A 25,496-nucleotide genomic window follows, 5' to 3' on the forward strand; every position below is an offset into this window, starting at 1 on the left:
AAACATACAATTGTTCAGACAAATAGTGAATTGAATATATGTTTAAGAGCATTGAAAAATGTAGTACTCCCTCCGTTTTTTAATAGATGACGCCGTTGACTTTTTCTCACATATTTGACCATTTGTCTTATTAAAAAAATTTACGTAATTATAATTTATTTTGTTATGAGTTGTTTTATCACTCATAGTACTTTAAGTGCGATTTATATCTTATACATTTGCATAAAATTTTTGAATAAGACGAATGGTTAAACATATGAGAAAAAGTCAACGGCGTCATCTATTAAAAAACGGAGGTAGTATTACTTAGTATTCATGCATGTATGCATGGCCATGCAGCCTTGGAGTGCACAGCGAGTTTTTGTATAGTGAAAAAAAAATGATGAGATGGAAGGAAAGGATGGCATACGTTCGGTGGGGAGGGGAATTCGGAGGTTTTTTTTTTTTTTGGTAAGTACACGCGCGCACGTACATACTACTGAAGGAGAAGAGGTGGGGCCCTGGTGTCTTGTTAGTTTTAAGGTTAATCTAATCTAACGGTTTATAATATTGGATTCACCAACTTAAATAAAAACGAAGGGACGGATGTTTTACTTTTCTCTCAGAATTTCTTGGATTTCTCTAATTTATTAGAGCGCTACATGACGGCTTGAGAGTGTTTGTAGGAAGTTTAATGGACGTTTAATATATAATAATAGATAGAATTTCTTGGATTTCTCTAATTTATTAGAGCGCCACATGACGGCTTGAGAGCGTTTGTATGAAGTTTAATGTACTTTTAATATATAATAGATAGATAGATAGATAGATAGATAGATAGAAGATAGTTTTTGTATGAGTTGTTCGATGTTTTATGCTCCCAAATATATTAATACATTGGATCACCATTTTAAATTTATTATAGATAAGTTTAATACGAAAATTTCAGATTTGTTTTCTTAATTTTTATGAACAACATTTGCATACAACATCTGGTCGTAATAACTACGTTGAATATTACCCTCTTCATGACTTGACTAATTTTAGACAAAAGATGGTCACCCACCCAGCTTTTCATTGAAAGTATAAGAGTTCGTACAGTGCAAAAAGGAACAAAGGTAAAATAAAAGGAAAGTAAAAATCCCAAGTCCTGCGTACAAATCTATAGTTCAAGACATACACATCGCCTTCCAACCGAGGTCGAGTTGCCCCGGTGCCATGTCTTATTCGTGGAATTCTATGTCCAAGTGCATACTTTGCGGGGGTAAAATTTTCTACACGTATGTTGCCAAAATTTCTGCTAAGTTTTTCGTGGCCAACTCGAGAAAATTCTTACACAGCCAGTCTATAAATACTCACACATTTCACAAAAAAATACTTGCAACATCAAAGCTACACAGGTAGAATCATCGACCGTAAGTAAGTACTACTCCTACGTACATTAAGTGTGAGCTTGATTAACTATGGAGGTATCCAAGCTGGCCATTGCTTTGGCCATGGTAGCCGCCATGGCACTCCCCTCCCAAGCTCAAAACTCCCCGCAGGACTACGTGAGGCTCCACAACGCCGCCCGCGCCGCCGTCGGCGTGGGTCCGGTGACCTGGGACACGAGCGTGCAGGCGTTCGCGGAGAACTACGCCAGCCAGAGAAGCGGCGACTGCAGCCTGATCCACTCCAGCAACCGGAACAACCTTGGCGAGAACCTCTTCTGGGGTTCGGCCGGCGGGGACTGGACGGCGGCGAGCGCGGTGCAGTCGTGGGTGGGCGAGAAGAGCGACTACGACTACGCCTCCAACAGCTGCGCGCAGGGGAAGGTGTGCGGGCACTACACGCAGGTGGTGTGGCGCGCGTCGACCAGCATCGGCTGCGCCCGCGTCGTCTGCAGCAACGGCCGCGGCGTCTTCATCACATGCAACTATAAGCCGGCCGGCAACTTCGTCGGACAGAGGCCTTACTAAGTTATTTATACACACGGGCGTACGTACTGGCTAGTACTACGTATAGTAGTGAATAAATAAAGACGTGAAAATGTAAACAGGTCAGTGTCTGATCCACGCCTCCACGGTCCATACCGAGGATTCTATAAAGCGTCATGTCGTACAAGTAAAAATAAATAGTACTCCCTATGTCGTACAAGTAAAAATAAATAGTACTCCCTATGTCTGTTTCTGTTTCAGGTTATAAGACCTATTAACTTTGGTTAAAGTTAAATTGCTTTAAATTTAACTAAGTTGTAGAAAAAAATAATAGCATTTTTAACCTAAGACAAATTTATTATGGTAATATATTCAATTATTGATTTAATGAAACTAATTTGATACTATAAATATTACTATATTTGTCTACAAACTTAATCAAACTTAAATTAGTTTGATTTTAACGAAAGTCAAAACGCTTTATAACCTTAAACGGAGGGAGTTGTAAAACCGTCTAAAAGCATGTGCCAGCTGCTAGCTGATGGTCCATTCCATCGTCGCACTTCTCTAATTTGCCTTGTCAGTTGTCACTGGGTAAGTTTTCTTTTGAATTCTTGAGGGTACGCTCAAAGACAACCCAAATATATAATTGTTAAAAATTCTAAAAAAAAATACCGACACTCATACAGTATAAATAAACTATTTAACAAAAATCAAGTCAAAACTTAACTCACACATCGAGAAATAAAAATCTCTAGCACAGGATAGCTCATCTTAATTGGACGGCAAGCCTCATCTGTGTTAGGGAGAAGTCCTGTCACGAACCAAAGGTATCGTATTTGTTTTTATCGCAAGCGCATGCATACTGTTGTGAGTATTCCAAATGTATCGTATTTGTTTTTCCGAAAGAAAAACGGCGGTGTAAAGAGAAAGTTCATATATTTGTAATCATGCATGCTATAATTGATATACCATAGTCTAAACAGGATTAATTGATAACAATGATAATTGGGTAGTGTGATACAGGAGATTCATCTCTAATAAATATAAACTAGGTAGTGCAGAAGGACTAAAGAGAGCTAAGGTTCATATGCACTTTTATATGAACATATTTAGTATACACTTGATATATACATGCTTACAAGGCTAGTAATTAATTCTACGCATCCAGGTAATACTGAAAGATCACTACCTGCTGATCTGTTAGCGTGGTTATTGCATTTTACGAACTCTTATGTCATACCTAGACATGAAGGAATAAAAAAAAGGACAGGGTTGTCACCACCAGCTATCTACCTCACTTTTCATGGGGGCATACCCGCATCCAATGCCATTTATCTAACCTAAGCACCATATTTTATGTTAATAAACAATGTCACTAATTCCCCCGGGACACACACCATTTGGATGGACAAGTTAGAACTAGTGCAACCCATTAAAATCATTGGACAATTAACGTAGTATAGATCGACTAGCCAAATCAAGCGAAGCATATAACTGAAATGTAAAGTATTCATAAAACACGTAAGTAAAATAGTATATGAACTATGTACACAATTAAATAAATAAGATAATTCCTTTATTACATCTCTAGTCTTACAAGAAGAGTAACGTACTAAAGGCATATCAGAATAAACTATAGGATGGAAGGCTGTGTTCTTTTCCCCTCTTTCCCAACTCACTTCCCTCATTTTCCACGCGCACGCTTTTTAAACTACTAAACAGTGTATTTTTTGCAAAAGTTTTCTATATAAAAGTTGCTTTAGAAAATCGTATTAATCCATTTTTCAAGTTTTTTAGGTTAATACTTAATTAATCTCACTATAATCGTGTGCTTTGTTTTCCGTGTCGGGAGGCAAGGTTGGGAACTTGCCCTCCCGAACATAGCCTAAGCCTAGCTCCACTACTACTAGAGAGAATACAGTATATGGAATGAAAGAATTGCTCCTTTAGGTGTGTATTGTGAAGTGAGAGAGCTCCTCCTTTTATGGTTGGGAAGGTCGGTAACTCCCATAACCGTCATTGAGAAGCCACCAAGGAGCACCACGTGGAGGGTGGAGATGAGAGGGAGTGATGGAGGATCGGCCGAACCCTGGGCCCACCCCTCTCAACCGCTTTTCACAAGGGACTGACATGTGGGCTCCTATGAAGATTAAGGATGGTTTGGCCCCACATTAGGTTAGTTTTAAGCTGCCTAGTGGGCCCATCGATCTGTGTACACGCATGTGATTCGCTGGCGGAGTGTTTCCTTGCATGCCGACTCATTTCTCCTTCACTTTAGTGTTTAATACCTACATCCATAGTAATTCTCCAAGAAAAGTGGAACTACCTTATTTATAACTAATATACGCATAGAAAATATTAGTTCTCTCTTTATTTATTGAGGTAGCTGATGGTTAGAATTGGTACTTATGACCATGTCTTACCTTACTCCCTATGGGGCTTTTAGCTTCCACTCGTGGTCGAGAGATAGAACAGATAATAGAGTATCAGTCACCTACTATTTGTTCAACTTTCTTTCTGGAGGTTACTTTTCAAAAAAAAAAAACTTTCTTTCTAGAGGTTTTCAAGAATCGTTGCAAATAAAACTTATGTTCCTCAAATGATACTCTCGGATCGCTCAATGTGTATAATTTCTTATCCAATATTGATAACAAATGTTTGGTGAGAAATTGCTACCGCCAGTGGCTTTTATCGCCACTCCATTGGGTCAAGAAACGATGCGGCGCAAGAAAGATTATGGACAACAAACCTTAATTTGGGGCAATTCATGGCCTGTCGGTGATGGCTAGGGCGTGGTGGCAGCGAGGTAGGAGGACACGCGGAGAATCAAAAGGGGAGGGGATGGGGCGGGGGATACACCACGTGATGCACCAGTTGGCCTTCGCCCTACTTCTTTGTGCATGCTTCATGGAAACGGTTGAGGGAGAAAAATCTATACTCTCAGGCATAGTTGGGCCGGATTTTGGTTTGGCCCATTAGATGAAGACGTGGGGCCTCTTGTTCCTGCTAATGGCTAAGCAGTTGGCTTGCCTCACGATTGGATTCGGACGTTGAGAAAGAATTAATTTGGATGACGTGGAAGCATGTGAAGGCTGGAAAATATCATTTAACTACACTAAAGTGGGGATGAATTATGTAGGTTTATAGGATGCAACAATGACCTTCTACCAAACTGGATGAGACTTTCTTAAAAAGGAGACTCCTTCCTGTTCTGGAAGGATCAATGGAACAATGAGATACTGAAAAAAATTAGGTCCAATTCACATATGCCATAAATGAGGACATCTCTGCAAGATCTTTTATGCAACAAGAATCATATCAAAATTTCAACCTACCACTGACCTCTCAAGCATTAAGAAAGTAACATGACCTTCTACCAAACTGGATGACTTTCTTGATTCTAAAGTGAATGATGTCTAGACATACATCTGGGGCTCAGCTGAACACAAATTAAAAAACATTTACCACCCCCTGCTATCACATTGATATGGAAGAGCAAATGCACAATAAAAGTAAAGGTCTTGTTCTGCCTACTTCTGCTAGATAGATTGAACATAAGGGATATGCTACAAAGAATCAAGGTTAATTTGCATGAAGGTGCAAACTGTGTGCGATGCAACAATATAATGCTGGAAGATGTAATCCATCTTTTCTTCTCCTGCACTTTTGCCCAACAGTGCTGGCAATGCCTTGGACTGTACTCGGATCCATCTATGGAGTTCATGGATATGATTTAAACAATAAAATGCAATTTTGACAACCTTTCATTGTCGAAGTTATTGGACTGCTTTTTGGAATATATGGAGTAGAAGAAATGATGCCATCTTCAACAGCATACAAGTATCTTTCCATGTATGAAAAAGAATTTTAACGAGGATTTTGTGTGCATATGTACATGGAAAAGGACATCGACAAACCCCAATAGCAATCATTGCTTGATTCTCTTATGTAAAACCAGTTTGTAAATAATTTGTACAAACATATTAAATATCACAAAACTACTACTTAAAGTTAGAGTATCGCATAACTACATATAAAGTAACAAAGTGATCACAAAACTATGTACTTAGCACCAATTTAATCAGAAAACTTGGAGGTTTATGATTTAAACCCTAAAATCTATATTTTTGATATTTTTTTTAAATATATAGTATTGCAATACTTTTGCTTAAATCTATAGTTTTGTGATAAATTTGTTGTTAAATTTGTAGTTCTGTGACACGTCACCTTAAGTCTATTGTTTTATGACAATATGATTAATGTCTTTGTGGTTTTGTGAAATTTACTCTATATATTATTGTAATAACCCATCCTCCAGAACTGCATAGCCCAGCCCATTTGACGAGCAGGTCCACTTACACATACCATCCCAATTACATTTTTGTACTCGATTCGTGTAAAATGATTAACACAGAAGTGATATGGTTGAAGGGACAAGCCTATATCAGTTGGTTTCGCTCTTACTCAATTAGTAAGATGATACTAATCAAGTGCACATAACACGCATCGGCCACACAGGCCACGTCGTAATTAGACCAGGATATCACACACACCCCTCAAAGGACATGACGTCTAATTGGGCCAGCATGTCACACATACCCACCTCCAAGGACCCAACATCCCTCGCGGTCCAAATTACCCACAGAGCCACATAGGCATACAGGCAAATATCTAGGAATGCAACCCCTCTTAGCACACATTCATATGTTCAGTGTCAATGCCATATACCATGACATGTGCATTAGACAGAGATCTTACGCGTGCCATGCGCTATATGCCCGCACTCTGACCAGAGTAGTGCAATTGCGAGGGTCGGCACTGATACTATTTGGGATAGCATGTCCTCGAGAACCACGCAGCCCAGTCCATCCGATGGGCAAGCCCGCTTACACATACCACCCTATTTACACTTTCGTGCTTGTTCGTGTAAAATGGTCAAACCAGAAGTGATACGGTTGAAGAGATAAGTCTTTATAAGTTGGTTCTACTCTTGCTCAACTAGCAAGGCAGTATTAATCAAGTGCACGCAACACCCCTGGGCCATATAGGCCACATCCTAATTAGATCAAGATGTCACAATTATTTTAATATAGCACAGTATGAGCCTCTCCTACTATTTATCCTTAAAAAAGTCTAGAAGATCTTTAATAGGATATTATAGTACACTCCATTTTTTAACTTGCCTATTCAAGCATCGAAATGGTATCCAAAGTATATTTGATATTTTTCTTTCTAATCATTACTAGAGAAACCATCTTTGGTCAGTCGACCCAAATCCACAATAGTCCCGGTTCTATGAAAAACCGGGACTAAAAAGCATTTTTAGTCCCGGTTTATAAGTGTAAGGGGACTATGTCATCTTTAACCCGGTTCGTGTTATTAACCGAGACTAAAGATCATCTAACACCAACTGGGACTAAAGATGATTTTCAGTCCCGGCTCATCTCGTGTCAGAGGTTGTCAATCCCTAGAGATCTTTAGTCCCGGTTGATACTACCAACCGGGAATAAAATCCTAACTTTAGTCCCGGTTGTTGTTTCTAACTGGGACTAAAAATCAATATACCGTATATAATCCCTTGCTCTTATCCTCAAAAATTTCTATCTCCTATTCCTCCTCCTCTCTCACACACTTTTATCCTCTTTCTCTAAGTCTGTTTCTATTCCTTCTTGTCTAAGTCTCTCTCTCACACTCATCCTCTCGCGGTAGCCGGCGAGGAGCGAGTGGCGGGGCGAGGCGGCGGGGGCCGGGCGCGGTCGGCGGCCCGTGGCGGTCGGTGGTGGCGTCCGCCCATGGCAGGAGGAGGCGGCGGCGGCGGCCGCCCACGGCGGGAGCTCGGCGGCTGGATTTTTTCTTTTTTTTCTTTTTTTAATAATTTGTGATTCATTGGATCTGAATCTGGATCAGTGTTATTTGATTTGTGATGTATTTGTGATCTGTGATGTATTTGTGATTGTGATGTAATTTTTTTTAGAATTTTTGATTTTTTTTCTGACAATTTGTGATGTGAATATTATGATTTGTGATGTTGCTACTTTGATTTGGGGATGTAGGGAGCATCTCGATTTGGAATTTGTGATGATTTTGTGATTTTGATGAGATTGGTGTGAAACCAATATGCAAAGAACAATGAAAAAAATAAGAATGAGACTGGTGCTACCACTTTACTCCCGGTTGGTAACATCTTTAGTCCCGGTCGATCTTTAGTCCCGGATTCATAGTCTCGGTTGGAAAACCGGAACTACAGGGGTTCTAAACCGGGAGTAAAGAGCATTTCTCTACCAGTGAATAGTACTTGCGTAAAAATATTTTAAAAGCAACATAAAAGTTTATTTCGAAAAGAAAATCTAATAATGTCATTCTAACATATCAACCAAATTACATATTTTTCCATATCTTAGCCAGTTAAGATTTTGGTGTTTTGTTTCACGGATTGTAAGATATCATTTCGTTGAGAACGTATGAAGGTAATAATTGCATGAGGTTGTTATTCAATTTATTGGATTACTTTATTTAGTGACATTGTAGAACTAATTAGCTATGCATCTTTGTCAATCTATTTACAATACTCCATGATTTATTTAGGTGACATGCAAAGGGTTACGATATGCATGCTAAAATAATATTATTTTTACAAGTCGAAACATAGTCAATATCAGTCTGTCTTGAATTGTTTATTTAATCTTAAATAATACAATGATGCGAACAGATTAAGAAATTGAATATATGTCGTAGGCTCTCCGGACCTTCCATTATATTTGAGAGATGAAGTGAATAATTCAAGTCATCAAACAAGCATAATGAAACATCCGACGCCTCGAGAGAGAAATATTGGAGACATTGCTAAGCCCTTAGCCTGCCAGTCAATTTCAGCCTGATATGTGCCCGTCAAACCACTCGAAGGCGGCGACCAGATGTGTTACACATTCAGGAGACTTGACAAAAATGGCTAAAGATCTACAACCTCTCAAATATTCCTAACTCATACTCATGTAAATCTAGTTCCCAGGATGTGCACTAGATTCACACTTTCATCTTAAGCATGATTATACATAGCAAACACAACTAAGATGAAAGAAACTTAAGACTTACAACAACTTAATAATTACATAGGTCGACCGGCCAAATAGACTTATTAGAGAACAGCGGAAGCTTGACTACCCAATCACAAGCACATCGACTAGGAGTTTACCCCATTAAGTTCTCATCCTAGAAGAAGCAATCGGAACCCACATCACTCAAAGACTAAGTCTAAATCTGCAAACAAAAGGTTTTATCAACAGCAAGAGTCACTACATTAAACAAGTTAATGTACTGGCAAGCACAAGTCAATCCTACCATACTACATGTAAGGCATATATTCAAAGGAAGGCAATATGTAGTTCAATTTCAGCATAAAGCAAGTTTTGTTTCGCAATTCTTTTATAAAGGAGTTGATGCTTCAATTAACAAAGACAAGTTTTAAGTTTCATTATTAACTTCTTCATAATTCCATCATAATCAATCTCTTATTGCCATACTTAACAATAAGTCATAATGTATCACCACACACACAACTCAGCACATTTATCAATTTCAATCCAATGTCACATGATCACATTTTTAAAACATAGTCTATACTCATGACACATCACCAAAGCACTCATGACCGTGAGCACGGCTAATTGATTAGTTTAAAGAACTCTGCAGAGTTTGTACAGCTTTACCCACATGATATGAACTCTCTTGTTTGTTTTGAGTTTGCAAGACTCCACCACACTCTTCATGTTGAATGTGATCTAGAGGCCATAACGAAGCCTTTACACTACTTAGAGCCTAGCCTTGCACCAGCACGATACGTGTTCCTCCATCCTAGGCATACTTGGAATATACCTAGAACCGTTAAGTGGCGGGCCCATGCCTTAAACTTAACGCCGTGGTGGCGGACACGACGGGAACCCACCACGTGGCACAATACCGTTGTATTGGACACGCTTAGTCACCTAAACTACCACGTCGGGGTAAATAGGAAGCTCCTCTGAATTATACGAACTCATACACACCGGCCTACTAGAATGCAAGGCTAGTCCTAAATAGATTAATCAGCTTAGGCCATCCCATACTAGCACATGTGGATGTACGAATAACTTTAAATGGGTGACACAAGTTCGGTCCTTATGGACTTGGGCAAACACTCCCCCTATCGGTATGCAACTAACACCATATGCACACCACTTGCCGCCCAAGTATAAAATCACATTTTACACATTTTAGTTCACAAATACCCATCATATTAATTTTATTCCAGCAAGGTTTCATGTATCAAAATCATATTTTAATTATAGATGGAATGAACATTTGCATAGTTCTAAGCATGGCTAAGCAAGTAGTTGCACATAGAGCATATATAAAACCATTTGAGCACAAAGAGTGTACTCTAACCATTTCTAGGGGTTCAAACAGCAAGAGGATCAATTATTCAAGGTGGGATATGCAGCAAATAGGTCATAACTACCTTAACCAAATTTTAAATACCGATATAGGCTAAGTTCACATGCAACTTTGCAAACAAACATTTTCATTCCTCAAATCATGGGATTCAATGTGTTCAAAGGATGGGAGGATAAAACTTGCCTTGATCAGATAAATGTTAGCACCTAAACCACTCCTTCACCGATTACGCAATTATCTAGATAAAGGACACGATATGCAATTAAACACCGAAAGAGCTGAAAATCCAAAATGCTCTAAAATGCATGATTTATGCACAGTGGGTTGGTACTGATCTAAAATGAATTTAGGTGAAAGAATTTTTATTTTATCTTATTCCATTAGGGAGTTATGAATTTTTAGAAGTTTTATCAGTTTATAGTAGTATAGTTTTAGGTAGTGTTATGAAATACTTTTGTAAAGTGATTTTTATTAGATTAGACTTCACAGGGGTGTAGAGATGTGTTTTCTAAGACTTACACATTTGGTTTCACCATTTTTGGAGTTATAATGATTTTCTTATAGATTTTACAAGTTACAACGTGTTTTAGGTATATAGTGTTTTATATGTTCATGACTTTTGAGTTATAGGTTCAAAATATGCTACTTTCTGTTTAAGTTGAATAAAAGGAATAATTTGGTTAACTAAAACATTTTTATTTCACATGTTTATGGTCTTTACTACTATGGTTCATATTTTATAAACTAGAGATGCTCTAATCTAAACTAGCAATATATTATATTAACCTAGAAATTGTCATATGAGCTAAGTTCTTCTAAGTTTTAGTGGATAAGGATGGAACTATGGCTTCACTGGTCAATCAGTTTTTATTTAGGTTTAATTAGACCTAAAGTGTATATATACTTATACATGTTTATGTATTACTTAAACAACACTATGTGTTTAAATTCTTATTTCACTAAGTTAAGGTTTTGATCTATGTTCTCTACAAAAGGTGCCAAATTTTATTTTACTATGTTGAAGATAACTATTTGCTGGTTCTATGGAAACTTTGTTCATTTCATTTGGACTAAAAATGAATTTTCTACAAGTTTTACAAATTAAAGGTTGCTCTATGTTAGTAAATCCTTATATGAATATTTAGAGACTTTTACTACATAGTAAGTATATAATCTTATTTCATAACATGGAAATATGTGTTTTGGTGAGAACTTAAGTTTATTCAAATTGAAGCTAAATTGGGTTCTACATGAATTTCTAAAGTTTAGCTTATCTAAAACTAATCATTTTAGATATAATAGTTTTAGAGGCATTTGATGCAAAGTAAGTAATTACTTTTATTTCACCTAATCAGAGAGTGCATGATGATGAATCTGCAGTTTTTGAGTTTGTTTCAAAATGAGTTGAGATGAATTTTCTATGTATTTTATAAGTTTGTACATGTTTTATGTATGACCTATCTTAGATAAATTTTAGAGACATTATTTGTACAGTGAGTGTCAAGTTTTATATTCCTGGAATAAAGTTCATAACTTCAAGAATCTACAGCAACTGGAATCACTTCAAAATGAGCTATATTTGATTTTATATAGATTTTACAACTTTGTGCATTTTTCTGCTAAACATATATTTGTTTGGGCATTTTCTTAATTATTCTTCAGATTTTAAAGGATGGGGTCCACATGGCTGTGAGGGACCAATATGCACAAAGGCCCTTGAGGTTTCTAGGAATCAACCCGCAGTCCTAGGCCCATATGTCAGTGTGTTTCTACAATTGTAAACGGATCCCTGCACTTAATCTAATTCACGGAAGTCATCCCTCTGCTCTAGATAGAGCAGAGCTAGCCATGGCTGAGCTCGATCTCGAGCTCGCTGGCGGCAAACGGTGGCTCGTTTGAGGTTGAGGTCAAGAGATAAAATGAAGAGCAAGCTCTCGCGATTCCATTCCTCTAGTTTTCTTGGTTAGAGGACATCGGAGTAGCGCCGATGGCGAGTGTGAGCGGCGGTGGTTCTTGGGGTGAAAGTGCATGTGTGCATGGAAGTCGATTCCGAACGAAAAGGATGCATGCATGTGGTCTTCTAGCCTTCAGGATGCTCACCGTGGGTCGAGCTAGGGTTGTCGAGGTCTTGGCGGAAGCGGTGACTTGTGGAACGGCTCGGCGACGGTGCTCCTCCTCGGGTGAACGACGACGGCTCGAACGGGACAATGAGCTGCTTCAAGCAAGCATGCACGAGGGTTGTGAGGTCAAGGAGATGGTGTATGCGCAAGGAATCGAACAATGGCTCACCGAGGCAGCGGTAATCGATGATGACGGCGGAGGAGATTCTAGATCGGCGCCGGTGAAGAAAAGATGCGTTCTTTGAGTCCTTCACATCTCCGGCTGGGGTTCTTGAGGCGTATTGAAGAGGAGGTTGAGGCGATGACGATGGCGCAGCGGCTTACTCCGAGGTGGTCGAGAATGGCCGGACGACGACGATGGTTGAAGCGGCGGCGCTCTGGTGCGTGCTCCAGGGCGTTGTCGGCGTGGCTTGCGTTCCCGGCGATGCACTGCACGAGAGGGGTTTAGGTCAAAAGAGGAAATGCTTGGCATTGTGTGGAGAGATGGGAACGCGAAAGAGATGGAGGTGACCTTGACTCAACGAAGATGGCAAAGGTCGTCGTCATTACAACCGGCGGCGAGGTTGAGGATGACGGAGAGGCTAAGGACCTCTCCCTCGGCTTCTTCAGCTCCAGAGTGATGTGTGGAGTTGGGCGACTCGGTCTGGAGGAGATGGAGGCATGACTCAGTGACTTGAAGGCGTCGACATGTCGTCACCACGCGTCGACGCGTCCAAGACTCGGTCGGCTCTCGATCTCTCCCTCTTTGTGTTTCTTGGTCGGCTGAGGATGAGGGACAGAGGAAGGGCGAGCTGGAGATGCTGCCAGGTCGGGCCAAGTCGATGGAAGCTAGGCTAGGAAGAGAGGTATGGGTAGGAGTTTGGATAGACTTAGTTTTTGGATAATTTTCGGAATTATTTCTTTCCCCTAAGTTTGCAACTCAATATCTTAATATGTGGACCAGAAGAATTAGTGTAGATTTTACTGGTGGTAGATCTTTATATCTAGATTCCATTTTCTTTGGTTGCACATAAAAATAATGGGTAGACTTCTCACAGAAATTAAACAAAGATCGGCTATTAGAAAGCTAGATTGAATTTTTAGGAGGCTTAAACAGAAGACGAAAATTCTAGAAAAATTATATTTAGGCATGATAAATTATCTAGTATTTGAATAAATTATTTTGCATGTTCACTTATGAGCAGTTAAATGTACTTTTGGATGAAGTATGGTTTTAGCCGATTAAAATTTAATTTGATTCCTTTTAGTTTTCTGCTTTGACTGATTAATTTGTGGTATTAAACTTAGTTATTAACTTGTACCAATATTATAGTGAATTGCTTGTGCTAAACATCTATTTAATTTTTTTTCCATGGTTTTTAACTTGCACACAATATTTTAGAGAATTAGGATTACTTTACTTTGTATATGTGTTCCCACTTCATAATTGCACCTAATATTGTTACAGGGATTACATTAAACTTCTTTTGGGCTGAGAAGATGATATTTGAGTTTAATATTAAGTCCACATGTTATCACCCAAGATTAAATATAGGTTTGTTTAGTAATTTTAACCCTTTTAGTTTATGCTCATGAGACCAATTATGAAAAGCGAGACCATAATCCAAATGCACAAGGGACTCGAGCCTAGGCATGCATTATGCACATGTATGCTCAAATGCTTGATGACATTTCTAGTCTAATGTTGGGAATGAAAAGGTTTTATTTTGTTCTCAAATTTTAATCATGCAATGGTTTAAGTTGGTCATCACCTAAATTAAAACGGAAATTTTTAGCTCTCAAAAATTGGAGAAGTTAACCTCTAACTATTTTGACAAGAAATTTTTAAGTCCTAGAATTTCGGGTATGTTACAATATGATTTGAGTGTCATGATTATTTGAAATACTTATCAGAAATTATGGTATGGTATTCCCAAATAAAGTACTGTAGAGATAAAAGGGAGACGTGGGGGTGCCTACATGCCTTGGATAAGAGGATGGTTCGCGTGGGGGTGGATGAATACATGGAAATAAAGGGGAGTGAGAGGAAATCGAGTGGTCTAAGATAATGTGTCCATTCGTTTAAGTGAAAACCGACGATCTGAGAGTTTTGTTGTTTTTATGACTTTCTCATCTTTTTAAAAAGTATAATAGAAGTCCTAGGAGGGCTCGGATGTTTAATAGACCTTTTGGTGATAGATATAAATATGTAGATAGAGACATATATATAGAAGTTGATATAGATAGACATATAGATATGGATATAGACATAGTAATAGATATAGATATAAATTTAGATACAAACATAGATATAGATATATACATAGATATAGATATAGATATAGATATAGAGACAGATATACATGCTGGTTGATTGATTGATTGATGGACAAATAGGTAGATGATAGGAAGACGTAATAGATATAGATATAGATAGAGATAGAGATATAGATATAGATATAGTGAACGTATCCTACGCACAAAGTCTTCTCGTGTACACGCCGTACATATCAATTAGCAAATTTCACAAAAAAATAGAAAAATTTGGACTTTTACTTTTAATAGCAATACATCTATGTGTAAAGTCTCATATTCACATTATATTTAGGGAACAACAAAAAAAAGACTGAATTTTAATACATTTATACTTTTCAAATTGTCAAAAAAAATTGATACGGCTAAAATATAATGAATGAGGTTATGAATTTACGCATCGGTTTAATACTATTGGCTGTATAGTTTTGTTTTAAAATTTCTGATAAAATAGTTCGTTGTCGTGCATGATGTGTACACGAAAGCTTTGTCCACAAGATATTTTTCATAGTCATAGATATAGTATATATATAGATATATATAAAGAAACATATTGATAGACGGACAAATCAATAGACATGTTGGCTGAATGATTGATGGATAGATAGATAGATAGATAAGCATAGATAGATAGATAGATAGATAGATAGTATAGAAAAACTGCTTGACCTCATTTGTTAGATAAATTTCAAATTCGTGCCACATAGGTCCTTTTCCTCACATGCATGCCTCTTCTATCTGTTGAAGACTTCCCCTCTCCTTCTTAACATCAAATCTTGAACATACATCCATTGGTCCTGTGTGGTGCAACTAGTTGGAGCAATGGAGATAGTAGGTGAGTGCATCTACAATAATCCCCCCGTGCTGGTTACCCCAAGCAAACCAACGCCCAAGCTTGCTCTGTACCTCTCAAACCTCGATGACCAACGCCTCCTCCACTTCCCCATCCAGTACATCTACGTCTTCACCGGCACCCTTGACATGGATACTCTGAAGGTGGCACTCTCTAGAGTCCTTGTTGACTATTACCCACTCGCTGGTAGGTTGAGGGCTAGCAATGAGCACGATGGCAAACTCATCATTGACTGCAACTCAGAGGGGGTTCTCTTTGCTGAGGGATTTCTGCCCGGCCTCACTGCTGGGGACTTCATCCTAGGGCATGCCAAGCCTCAAGTCTTGGAAGAAGCTGCTCTATAAAGATGAGCAGAGCTTTGTGTGCACGCCACCACTAGTCGTACAAGTAAGTACTTTTATATAGTTACTTCCATTCATATAATTAATTAGAGAAGTCTATAGCCATACCTTATATATTTATCATACGATGCAGATAGTCTATATATGGTCATATATATTTGCTTCGTTTTTTGATACTTACAAATATTGGTAGGGGTGCAAGTGGGTCACCCGCGAACCCACTTATAGATCAAAATAAACGAGTTCGTAGATTAGTTTAGCATATAAGTGGGTTTTCACGGGTAGCCGCTGCACCCTTAAATATTGGACATCGAGTAACACCTGCCAAGAGGGTGCATGTTCGATCTAGTAGATGGTTGGACAGAGAATACGTCACAGGTTGATCTAACGGGTTGTGGGGATGGGACATGAAGTTGGATATATATATACACAGGACGGAATTAATTAGAATTGTTAAGATGGGTGAAACTTGTGGTGTGTATATTACTAAAAGTTGGGGACGATTCGAACCATTATATATAGCTGTATGTATATTAGCCGAATGACAGGGATCGGTCGACCGGCGGGGGAGCAGAAATCGGGCGCTCCCCACGTCCCCTGCCCCCCGCGCGCATGCATGCCACCTGGCCCCACCACAGTCTCTACCCCCACCTGCAACAAATCACCCACATATTTTGGGAACTCTCTATTAAGTGGATTTGGATTATTTTTTGTTTCACCAAAAATATTTTACCTAGTGTACTCACAATGTTTTACTATGTATAGATCTAATGTTGCAGTGAACTGAAATATTCCATTGCAACAAAAAAACCCATATATTTTGGAAACCCCCTATTAAGGGAATTCGTTTTATTTTTTGTTCCACCGAAAAATGTTTTACCTAATATACTTATAATGTTTCACTATGTATCTATCAAATGTTCAGTGAACTGAAACATTCTTTCACTATTTGCTGAAACATTATTTTTATATAAGGTGAAACAACACCCGATTTAAACGAGTGAAACATTTTCGATCTACTTAGTGAAACAATTCCGATATACCTGGTGAAATATCGTGCAACATTTAAAAATAATTCAATAATAAGCTATTTTTTTCATCGGAATATATCCATGTGTGGTCTTGTTTTGGAGATTTAATTGCAATGAATTTAATGATGCAATCGGATCATGATTTGGATAAGTAATTTAAGAGAAAAATCAGTTTAAAATAGCTTTGCACGTAAATCTGACGCTGACGTCATGCTGACATCAGTGCCCGATTTTAATCTGCGTCATGCTGACATCAGTGCCCGATTTTAATCTCCTCCCATCGTGCGCCCGAGCTGGGGTCGCGTCCGGTATATTACCAATAAATTTCCATTAAATTATATGCATAATTTAAAACGAACGCCCGATTTTAATCTCCTCCCATCGTGCGCCCGAGCTGGAGTCGCGTCCGGTATATTACCAATAAATTTCCATTAAATTATATGCATAATTTAAAACGAACTTCTATACATAGTGTATTGCAAGGAATTGGATTTGTACATCTCGAGTGCAGGCACCATCATTTGCTTCTCACTGACCTCAATAATCTAGCAAATTTTGTGGACCAAAATATATTGATCTAGTATATAAAGACATACTCCCTCCGTTTTATAATTTTATATTACTAGAAAAAATATCCGTGCGTTGCAAAGGGTGAACGTTATTTTAATCTTATTATTGTTATATGGTTTAATCAAGGTGAAATACACTGTGGGAATTTGCTTGGATATATATGTTATTTTTAGCTAATCATGAGCTGCAATTAGAAATCCATCGTCTCAAGTTAGCATGTGAGTTTTTTTAAGAGATTTCTTATAAGACTCCTAAATTTTCAAAAGCGAACGAACTTAAAAACCGACTCAAATACGGATATGTACTTTCAAAAGAAAACAAACTTAAAAAACTTGTGGTGAAACTAACGGGTTGTGGGGATGGGACATGAAGTTGGACATATATATACACAGGACGGAATTAATTAGAATTGTTCAGATGGGTGAAACTTGTGGTGTGTATATTACTAGAAGTTGGGGACGATTCGAACCATTATATATAGCTGTATGTATAGTAGCCGAATGACAGGGATCAGTCGACCATCGGGGGAGCAGAAATCGGGCGCTCCCCCCGTCCCCTGCCCCCCGCACGCATGCATGCCACCTGGCCCCACCACAGTCTCTACCCCCACCTGCAACAAATCACCCATATATTTTGGAAACTCTCTATTAAGTGGATTTGGATTATTTTTTGTTTCACCAAAAATATTTTACCTAGTGTACTCACAATGTTTTACTATGTATAGATCTAATGTTGCAGTGAACTAAAATATTCCATTGCAACAAAAAAACCCATATATTTTGGAAACCCCCTATTAAGGGAATTCGTTTTATTTTTTGTTCCACCGAAAAATGTTTCACCTAATATACTTATAATGTTTCACTATGTATGTATCAAATGTTCAGTGAACTGAAACATTCTTTCACTATTTGCTGAAACATTATTTTTATATAAGGTGAAACAACACCCGATTTAAACGAGTGAAACATTTTCGATCTACTTAGTGAAACAATTCCGATATACCTGGTGAAATATCGTGCAACATTTAAAAATAATTCAATAATAAGCTATTTTTTTCATCGGAATATATCCATGTGTGGTCTTGTTTTGGAGATTTAATTGCAATGAATTTAATGGTGCAATCGGATCATGATTTGGATAAGTAATTTAAGAGAAAAATTAGTTTAAAATAGCTTTGCACGTAAATCTGACGCTGACGTCTGACGTCAGTGCCCGATTTTAATCTCCTCCCATCGTGCGCCCGAGCTGGAGTCACGTCCGGTATATTACCAATAAATTTCCATTAAATTATATGCATAATTTAAAACGAACTTCTATACATAGTGTATTGCAAGGAATTGGATTTGTACATCTCGAGTGCAGGCACCATCATTTGCTTCTCACTGACCTCAATAATCTAGCAAATTTTGTGGACCAAAATATATTGATCTAGTATATAAAGACATACTCCCTCCGTTTTATAATTTTATATTACTAGAAAAAATATCCGTGCGTTGCAAAGGGTGAACGTTATTTTAATCTTATTATTGTTATATGTTTTAATCAAGATGAAATACACTGTGGGAATTTGCTTGGATATATATGTTATTTTTAGCTAATCATGAGCTGCAATTAGAAATCCATCGTCTCAAGTTAGCATGTGAATTTTTTTAAAAGATTTCTTATAAGACTCCTAAATTTTCAAAGCGAACGAACTTAAAAACTGACTCAAATACGGATATGTACTTTCAAAAGAAAACAAGCTTAAAAAACCGACTCATACACGGATGACGTACCAAAATACTAGTAAAAATATCTTCAATTTTTATAATAGTAGAGATAGGTCATTTTGACTTTTAAATTTAAACTTCTTCAAAATTTTACCAAATTTATAGAAAAATAGTGCAACTATTATAGCACAAAATTAGTTTTATTAAATCTAACATTGAATATATGTTGAAAAATATTGCTATATTTTTCTACAAATTTAGTGAAAGCGAAAAAAGCTTGACTTAGGAAAAAAGTCAAAGCCGCTTATAATATGGAACAGAGGTATTACAAAATAGTCAAATTCACTTATGAATAATGCCGGCGCTATTCATTGAAAAAAAATGTGTCTTTGGTTTGATATGTGTATTGGATTAAATTTCATGTTGGATGGCTGTGGAGTGACATACAACATTTTAATCTATATTCTGAATTTGTTTTAATTTAGAATTTTCTGAAAGACGGATGAGTTGATGTGTATTTAGGCTGCAAATGGACCTATGTGGTTGAACTTTCATGTTTTTCGTAAAGCTATTAGCAGTCACATGCATTTCTTTCGCAACGGAAAAAAAAACAGACGTGCTATATTTATGACGACACACCTTAATCACAGTCGATTAATCTGACCGTTGAATATCATATAGATTCAAGCTACACTATCGATGCTGATGCTTGATTTAACGAACGTTTGATTCGCTTAGTCTACTACAACCCTACTGCTCCTTTATTCATTAGTTTTCCATTGAATTTATACTAACATCTCTTTTATTTATATCGACTTACGTATGTAATTTTAGGACTTACATTATATATACACTAAAATTACATATGTAATTTAGGGATTTACAATGTAATTATATGCTGATAATTTTTTAGAAAAATATGATGGCATAAATATAGGGAGTTCCAGAGAAAATCATTAATTGTAAGTCAATGTGACGTAACCATGGTTTTCGTATCCACGTGGCACGGACATGTTCAGGTAACTCACCTCAGCTGCGGTGGCACCATCCTCTGCACCGCCATCGCCCACTGCGTCTCCGACGCCTTCGGTGCCGCGCACTTCCTCCGTGCCTGGGCGCGCGCCGCCATGTCCGAAGACTCCGAACTCGCGCATCCCGCCGTCGCGCCCTGCCACGACCGCCGCGCCCTCGCGCCGCGCTGCACCCCGCGCATCGCGTTCGCGCACCCGGAGTACACCGCTGCCAGCGGGGGCGATGACGCCTCCGCCGTCGCGGAGGCCTCGTCGCGCCTCTTCGCCCCGCCGCTGTCGCCGGTTTCCGTGACCTTCACGGCCGCGCACGTCGCGCGGCTCAAGAAGCTGTACGCGCCGTCGGCGTCGCCTCTCGAGCAGTGCACGTCCTTCGAGGCGCTCGCGGCGCACGTCTGGCGCGCGTGGGTCCGTGCCCTCGACCCGCCGGCCTCACTCCCCATCAAGCTCCTCTTCACCATGGGCATACGCCGGCTGGTCAAGCCCGAGCTGTCGGGAGGCTGCTACTGCGGCAACGGCTTCGTGCTGGCGTGTGCCGAGTCGACGGCCGGGCAGCTGGCGGCTTCGGCGCCCAACGCGGCGAGGCTGGTGCATACGTGCGGTCCGTGATCGACCTCCTGGAGGTGCGGCGGGGCTGCTTGCCGGACTTGGCGGCGACCTTCACGATCTCCTCGCTGACGCGGCAAGGGCTGGAGGACATCGACTTCGGGGCGGGGACGCCGGTCCACTTTGGCCCGCTTACAAGCGAGGTCTACTGCCTGTTCCTCCCGGTATCGGCGACCCGCGCGGCGCCACCGCGCTTGTGTCCGTCCCGCAGGCCGCCGCGGACAGCTTCGAGCGTTGCTGCCATGATGGACTGGATGACGTGGACGTGGAAGACAAGTATCAGCTGCCTAACATAGGAGATGGCATGGCATCCTAAAATCCTAGGCGTTTGAATGCCATATCTCTTCTAGAAACAATATATTCATATGTCTCTCCATTTGGCTCCAAAATAATAAAATAACTAGTATGGTAGTCCGCGCAAATTGCGCGGCTAGTATCATTATATTTTCTCTTATATAATAACATATATGTTTTCTCATTATATTATTCAAATATATTAAAATGACAACATAATTTTAAATTTTGCAATAACTTTACAAAACTACTAATGTGTAATATTCATATTATATTTTATATACGTGTTAGTTATTAATTATTTTTAATATCAAATTTTAGTTATTTGTAAATTATATATATTCCTATATGGACTCTAGACTCGTCTTTTAATTTTTTTTTTAATTCCGAATTTTCTGTAAATTATATTTCTATATAGACTCTATGCTCTTCTTCCAATATTATTTATTTTTATTTTTGAATTTTCATATTATATTATATATACGTGTTAATTATTAATTATTTTGAATATCAAATTTTAGTTATTGTAAATTATATATATTTCTATATGGACTCTAGACTCGTCTTTTAATATTTTATTTTTTAATTCCGAATTTTCTGTATATAGACTCTATGCTCTTCTTCCAATATTATTTATTTTTCTTTCTGAATTTTTATTATTTCTAATTGTATTTCTATGTGGACTCTAAACCCATCTTTCAATATTCTTTAATTTTTAGTTTTGAATTTCAGTTACTTTTAAATTGTATTCCTATATTGACCTTAAACTCTCCTTCCCATGTTTTTCTTAATTTTGAATTTTAGTTATTTGTAAATTGTATTTTCATACGGACTCTAAACTTTACTTTTAATTTTATTATATTTATTCCAAATTTTAGTTAGTTTAAAATTCCTTTATGGACTCTATACTCTACTTCTAATATTCCTTACTTTTTAATTCCGAATTTCTTTTTTTCTTAATTGTATTTCTATAAGGACTCTATACTCTACTTCTAATATTCCTTATTTTTAATTCCAAATTTATATTATTTCCTAATTGTATTCCTATATGGACTCTATACTCTACTTCTAATATTCCTTATTTTTAATTCTGAATTTCTGTTATTTCCTAATTATATTTCTATATAGACTCTATACTCTACTTCTAATATTCCTTATTTTTAATTCCAAATTTCAGTTATTTTCTAATTGTATTTCTATATGGACTCTAGTCTCCTCTTCTAATATTCCTTATTTTTTAATTCCGAATTTCAGTTATTTCCTAATTGTATTTCTATATGGACTCTAGTCTCCTCTTCTAATATTCCTTATTTTTAATTCCAAATTTCAACTATTTCCTAATTGTATTCTATATGGACTCTAGTCTCCTCTTCTAATATTCTTTATTTTTTAATTTCAAATTTCAGGTATTTCTAAATTGTATTTCTATATGGACTCTGCCTTTTCTTTTTCTCCAATTAATGTGAGAATTTCTAGGCCATGAGAGCGAATGTGGAGACTCTTTTTTCTATTCCTTTTATAATATAATAGATAGATAGTCGTGGTGCCCTAGCAAATTACCTTTTTTTTTGGCGTAGTACAACAGTCTCACATTTTTTTTAAGATGTCCGGCAACTTTAAAAGTCCTGTAGTAAATTTTACCATAAAAACATACTAGAATTTTGGTAGAAATGAAAGTGTAAACTAAATAATTGCAAAATAGAGAAAAATATAAAAATGATCAATTTCAATAGACCGCAATGAGAATAGAATGAGCGAGATAGGCTCATTGGGCCAACTTTCCTCCAAACCTCCATACCTTGACACAATGAGCCATATTCTTTATGAATTTCATATAATTTCAAAAAGGAAGCAGTCAGGGGCATCACAGCATGTTATATTCAGGTTTAAGCATTACTCTGAAATAGTTCAGTGATTTACTATGATGCCAACTGATTATGTTTGTGCCTGATATGTATGTATTTGTTTACCACTGTAAAAATTCAAAACTAAAAGTGATTGAGGGAAAGGAAGCGGGGGGGGGGGGGGGGGGGGGGCGGTAGCTTCAGACATGACCAGCTTTTATATTGGTAAAAGCATTCAGAGGTCAAGACCTGTTGCATGATTCTATTTGTAAATTTTTGTCCACGTTATCTGAAATCAGCGAAGAATATGGGTAACACATTTGTTGTTTTAGGAATCATTAAGTGAAGAATATATTATTTCCACACGTTATGTTCTTCTGTATATAGGATTGTCATCTCTCGTCTTTCTTCCTGCGTTTAGTACCAAGTGTTGATTTAATTGGGTTGATCCATTCAAATCAAATAAATTTCAAGGCTCATTATGCTAGAAATTTGTGTATATTCATTCTCTTATGGGATATCAGTGGGACGAAGAGTTTTGAGAATTAATCCATTTGATTAATGAATTGGTAATCTATATCAATTACTCCTAATTGATGGTTGGTTGATGGTTGTGTACTGGATGATGGTTGATGGCTAGTTGATGACAATCAGTCACTCTATTCTTCTTCCTATTCTATTGGTTAACATATATCAAGTACTCTCCTAATTGATGGTTGTGTAGTGGAGAATAGTTGATGACAATTAGTTACTCTATTCATCTTCCTATTCCATGACTATCTTGCTCTTCATCTTTCATTTCTCCTATAAAATGAGAATGGACTTGATCTCATGCGTGAAAAGAGATATACACACTTTTCATCCACTTCTAATGCGGTTGCTGCCACGATAATCTCATCCCGACGAGTGTGTGCACATACGTTGGGAGATTAGGCCTCCGAAACCATGCACTGCTGCGATGTTTGCACGGACGAGCGAGAGATCAGGTTTTTGGGAGCGCAAGGCGCGACTACTCACTATTCGTCAATGTCTACTTCATTCATCACCATGTCGACTGATGGAGGCGTAAACGGTGGACATGTCGATGGCGGTACTGGAGGAGGCGAGAACAACAACATCAACGGAGGCAACAACAACAATAGCAATATCTCATTCTCTGGAGCATTCTCTAGGTATATTACTCTATTCACCTTAGTGTTAAACATGTTGCTAGATGATGCTATTACTATTACTAGCATGTTCATGTTTAGCACTATAACTAAATCATTTCGTTTTTCACATGTCATGTTTATTATCTTGTTTTTCTAGATTAAAATATGTCAAATTATGACCATATTTTCAACAATCCAAAAACCTGATAGGTCTTTTTCGGTAGTTGGCTTTGCCGCATCACTAAAACCACATGCCTTCGATGGTTCAGACTATAAGAGGTGGAAAGCACGTGCACTATTGTGTTTGACGGCTATGCTTCTCTGTTTCTTGGGGCAAACCGAGTGAACCGCCTCTCTCTCCTAAGGAGGAGGCTAAGTTCGAGTCTGCGGATTGCTTGTTCCATAGAGCATTGATCAGTGTACTAGCTGACAATATATTGGACGTTTACATGCACATGCCTTCAGCGAAGGATATGTGGGATGCAGTTGAGGCCAAGTTCGGAGTTTCCGATGCTGGCAGTGAGTTGTTTGTCATGGAGCAGTTCTATTACTACAAGATGGTCAATTATTGTTTTGTAGTAGAGCATGCTCATGAGATTCAGGCGCTGGCAAAGGAATTTGAGAATAAAAATTGTGACTTGCCGGGCAAGTTTGTGGCGGGTGGCATTATTGCAAAATTGCTACCTTCTTGATCGGACTGTGCCACTTCTCTGAAACACTGGCAAGAGTTCGGTGTTACTGATCTCATTGGCTCTTTGGGTGTTGAGGAGAAGGTGAGGGCAAAGGACAACCCCGATAAAAAGGTCAAGAGAGGTTCTAGCGCTAACCTGGTGCAAAAGAAGAACCCTAATGCACCCCACAACAATAACAAGAAAGTCAAACGTGATGTCAAACTAAAGGCAACAACCAATTTTAAGAAGAAATGCAAGGGAAAGGCGAAGGGCAACTGCTTTGTGTGCGGTAAGTCTGGGCATTAGGCCAAGGATTGTCCTGATCACAACGACAAAAAGTCTGCAAACATGATCATTAGCGAGGGCGAAGGAACATCGGGGTACGGTAAATTTTTACCTACAGTTCTCTCTATTTTCCACTCACCTGATTGGTGGGTTGATACTTTTCGACATTTTAGGTCATGACTACAGTATTTGCATGGTATGGAGATCGTTGGTGCCAGGGTATATGCGAGATTGAAGTAAAAGAGATAGAGACAAGGATTTTTATACAGGCTCGGGCCCCTTATCTGACAGGTAATAGCCCTACTCATGTTGGTCGTAGCCGGTATTGCTCTATATTCATTAGAATCACACAAGTACAATATTTTGGATAGCC

The 25,496-nt window shown here is 38.3% G+C and overlaps 1 protein-coding gene and 2 pseudogenes across 1 annotated transcript; 2 read left to right on the forward strand and 1 right to left on the reverse strand.

Moving 5' to 3' along the window:
- The first annotated feature begins 1,343 nt into the window (after positions 1-1,343).
- Positions 1,344-2,155, forward strand: LOC127760245 (pathogenesis-related protein 1-like). Its single transcript, XM_052284468.1, has one exon. The coding sequence runs from the start codon at positions 1,443-1,445 to the stop codon at positions 1,935-1,937; it is 495 nt and encodes a 164-aa protein (XP_052140428.1). The 5' UTR covers positions 1,344-1,442; the 3' UTR covers positions 1,938-2,155.
- Positions 2,156-10,534: 8,379 nt separating this feature from the next.
- Positions 10,535-12,920, reverse strand: LOC127772897 (uncharacterized; annotated as a pseudogene).
- Positions 12,921-15,527: 2,607 nt separating this feature from the next.
- LOC127760059 (alcohol acyltransferase 9-like) lies at positions 15,528-21,245 on the forward strand (annotated as a pseudogene).
- The last annotated feature ends 4,251 nt before the right edge of the window (positions 21,246-25,496 follow it).

This window comes from Oryza glaberrima, chromosome 1 (genome assembly GCF_000147395.1).
Source record: "Oryza glaberrima chromosome 1, OglaRS2, whole genome shotgun sequence".
Classification (NCBI taxonomy): domain Eukaryota; kingdom Viridiplantae; phylum Streptophyta; class Magnoliopsida; order Poales; family Poaceae; genus Oryza; species Oryza glaberrima.

Bases quoted from the DNA above. Each gene is read 5' to 3' on its own strand.
- LOC127760245 (XM_052284468.1), top strand. From the start codon at position 1,443: ATGGAGGTATCCAAGCTGGCCATTGCTTTGGCCATGGTAGCCGCCATG.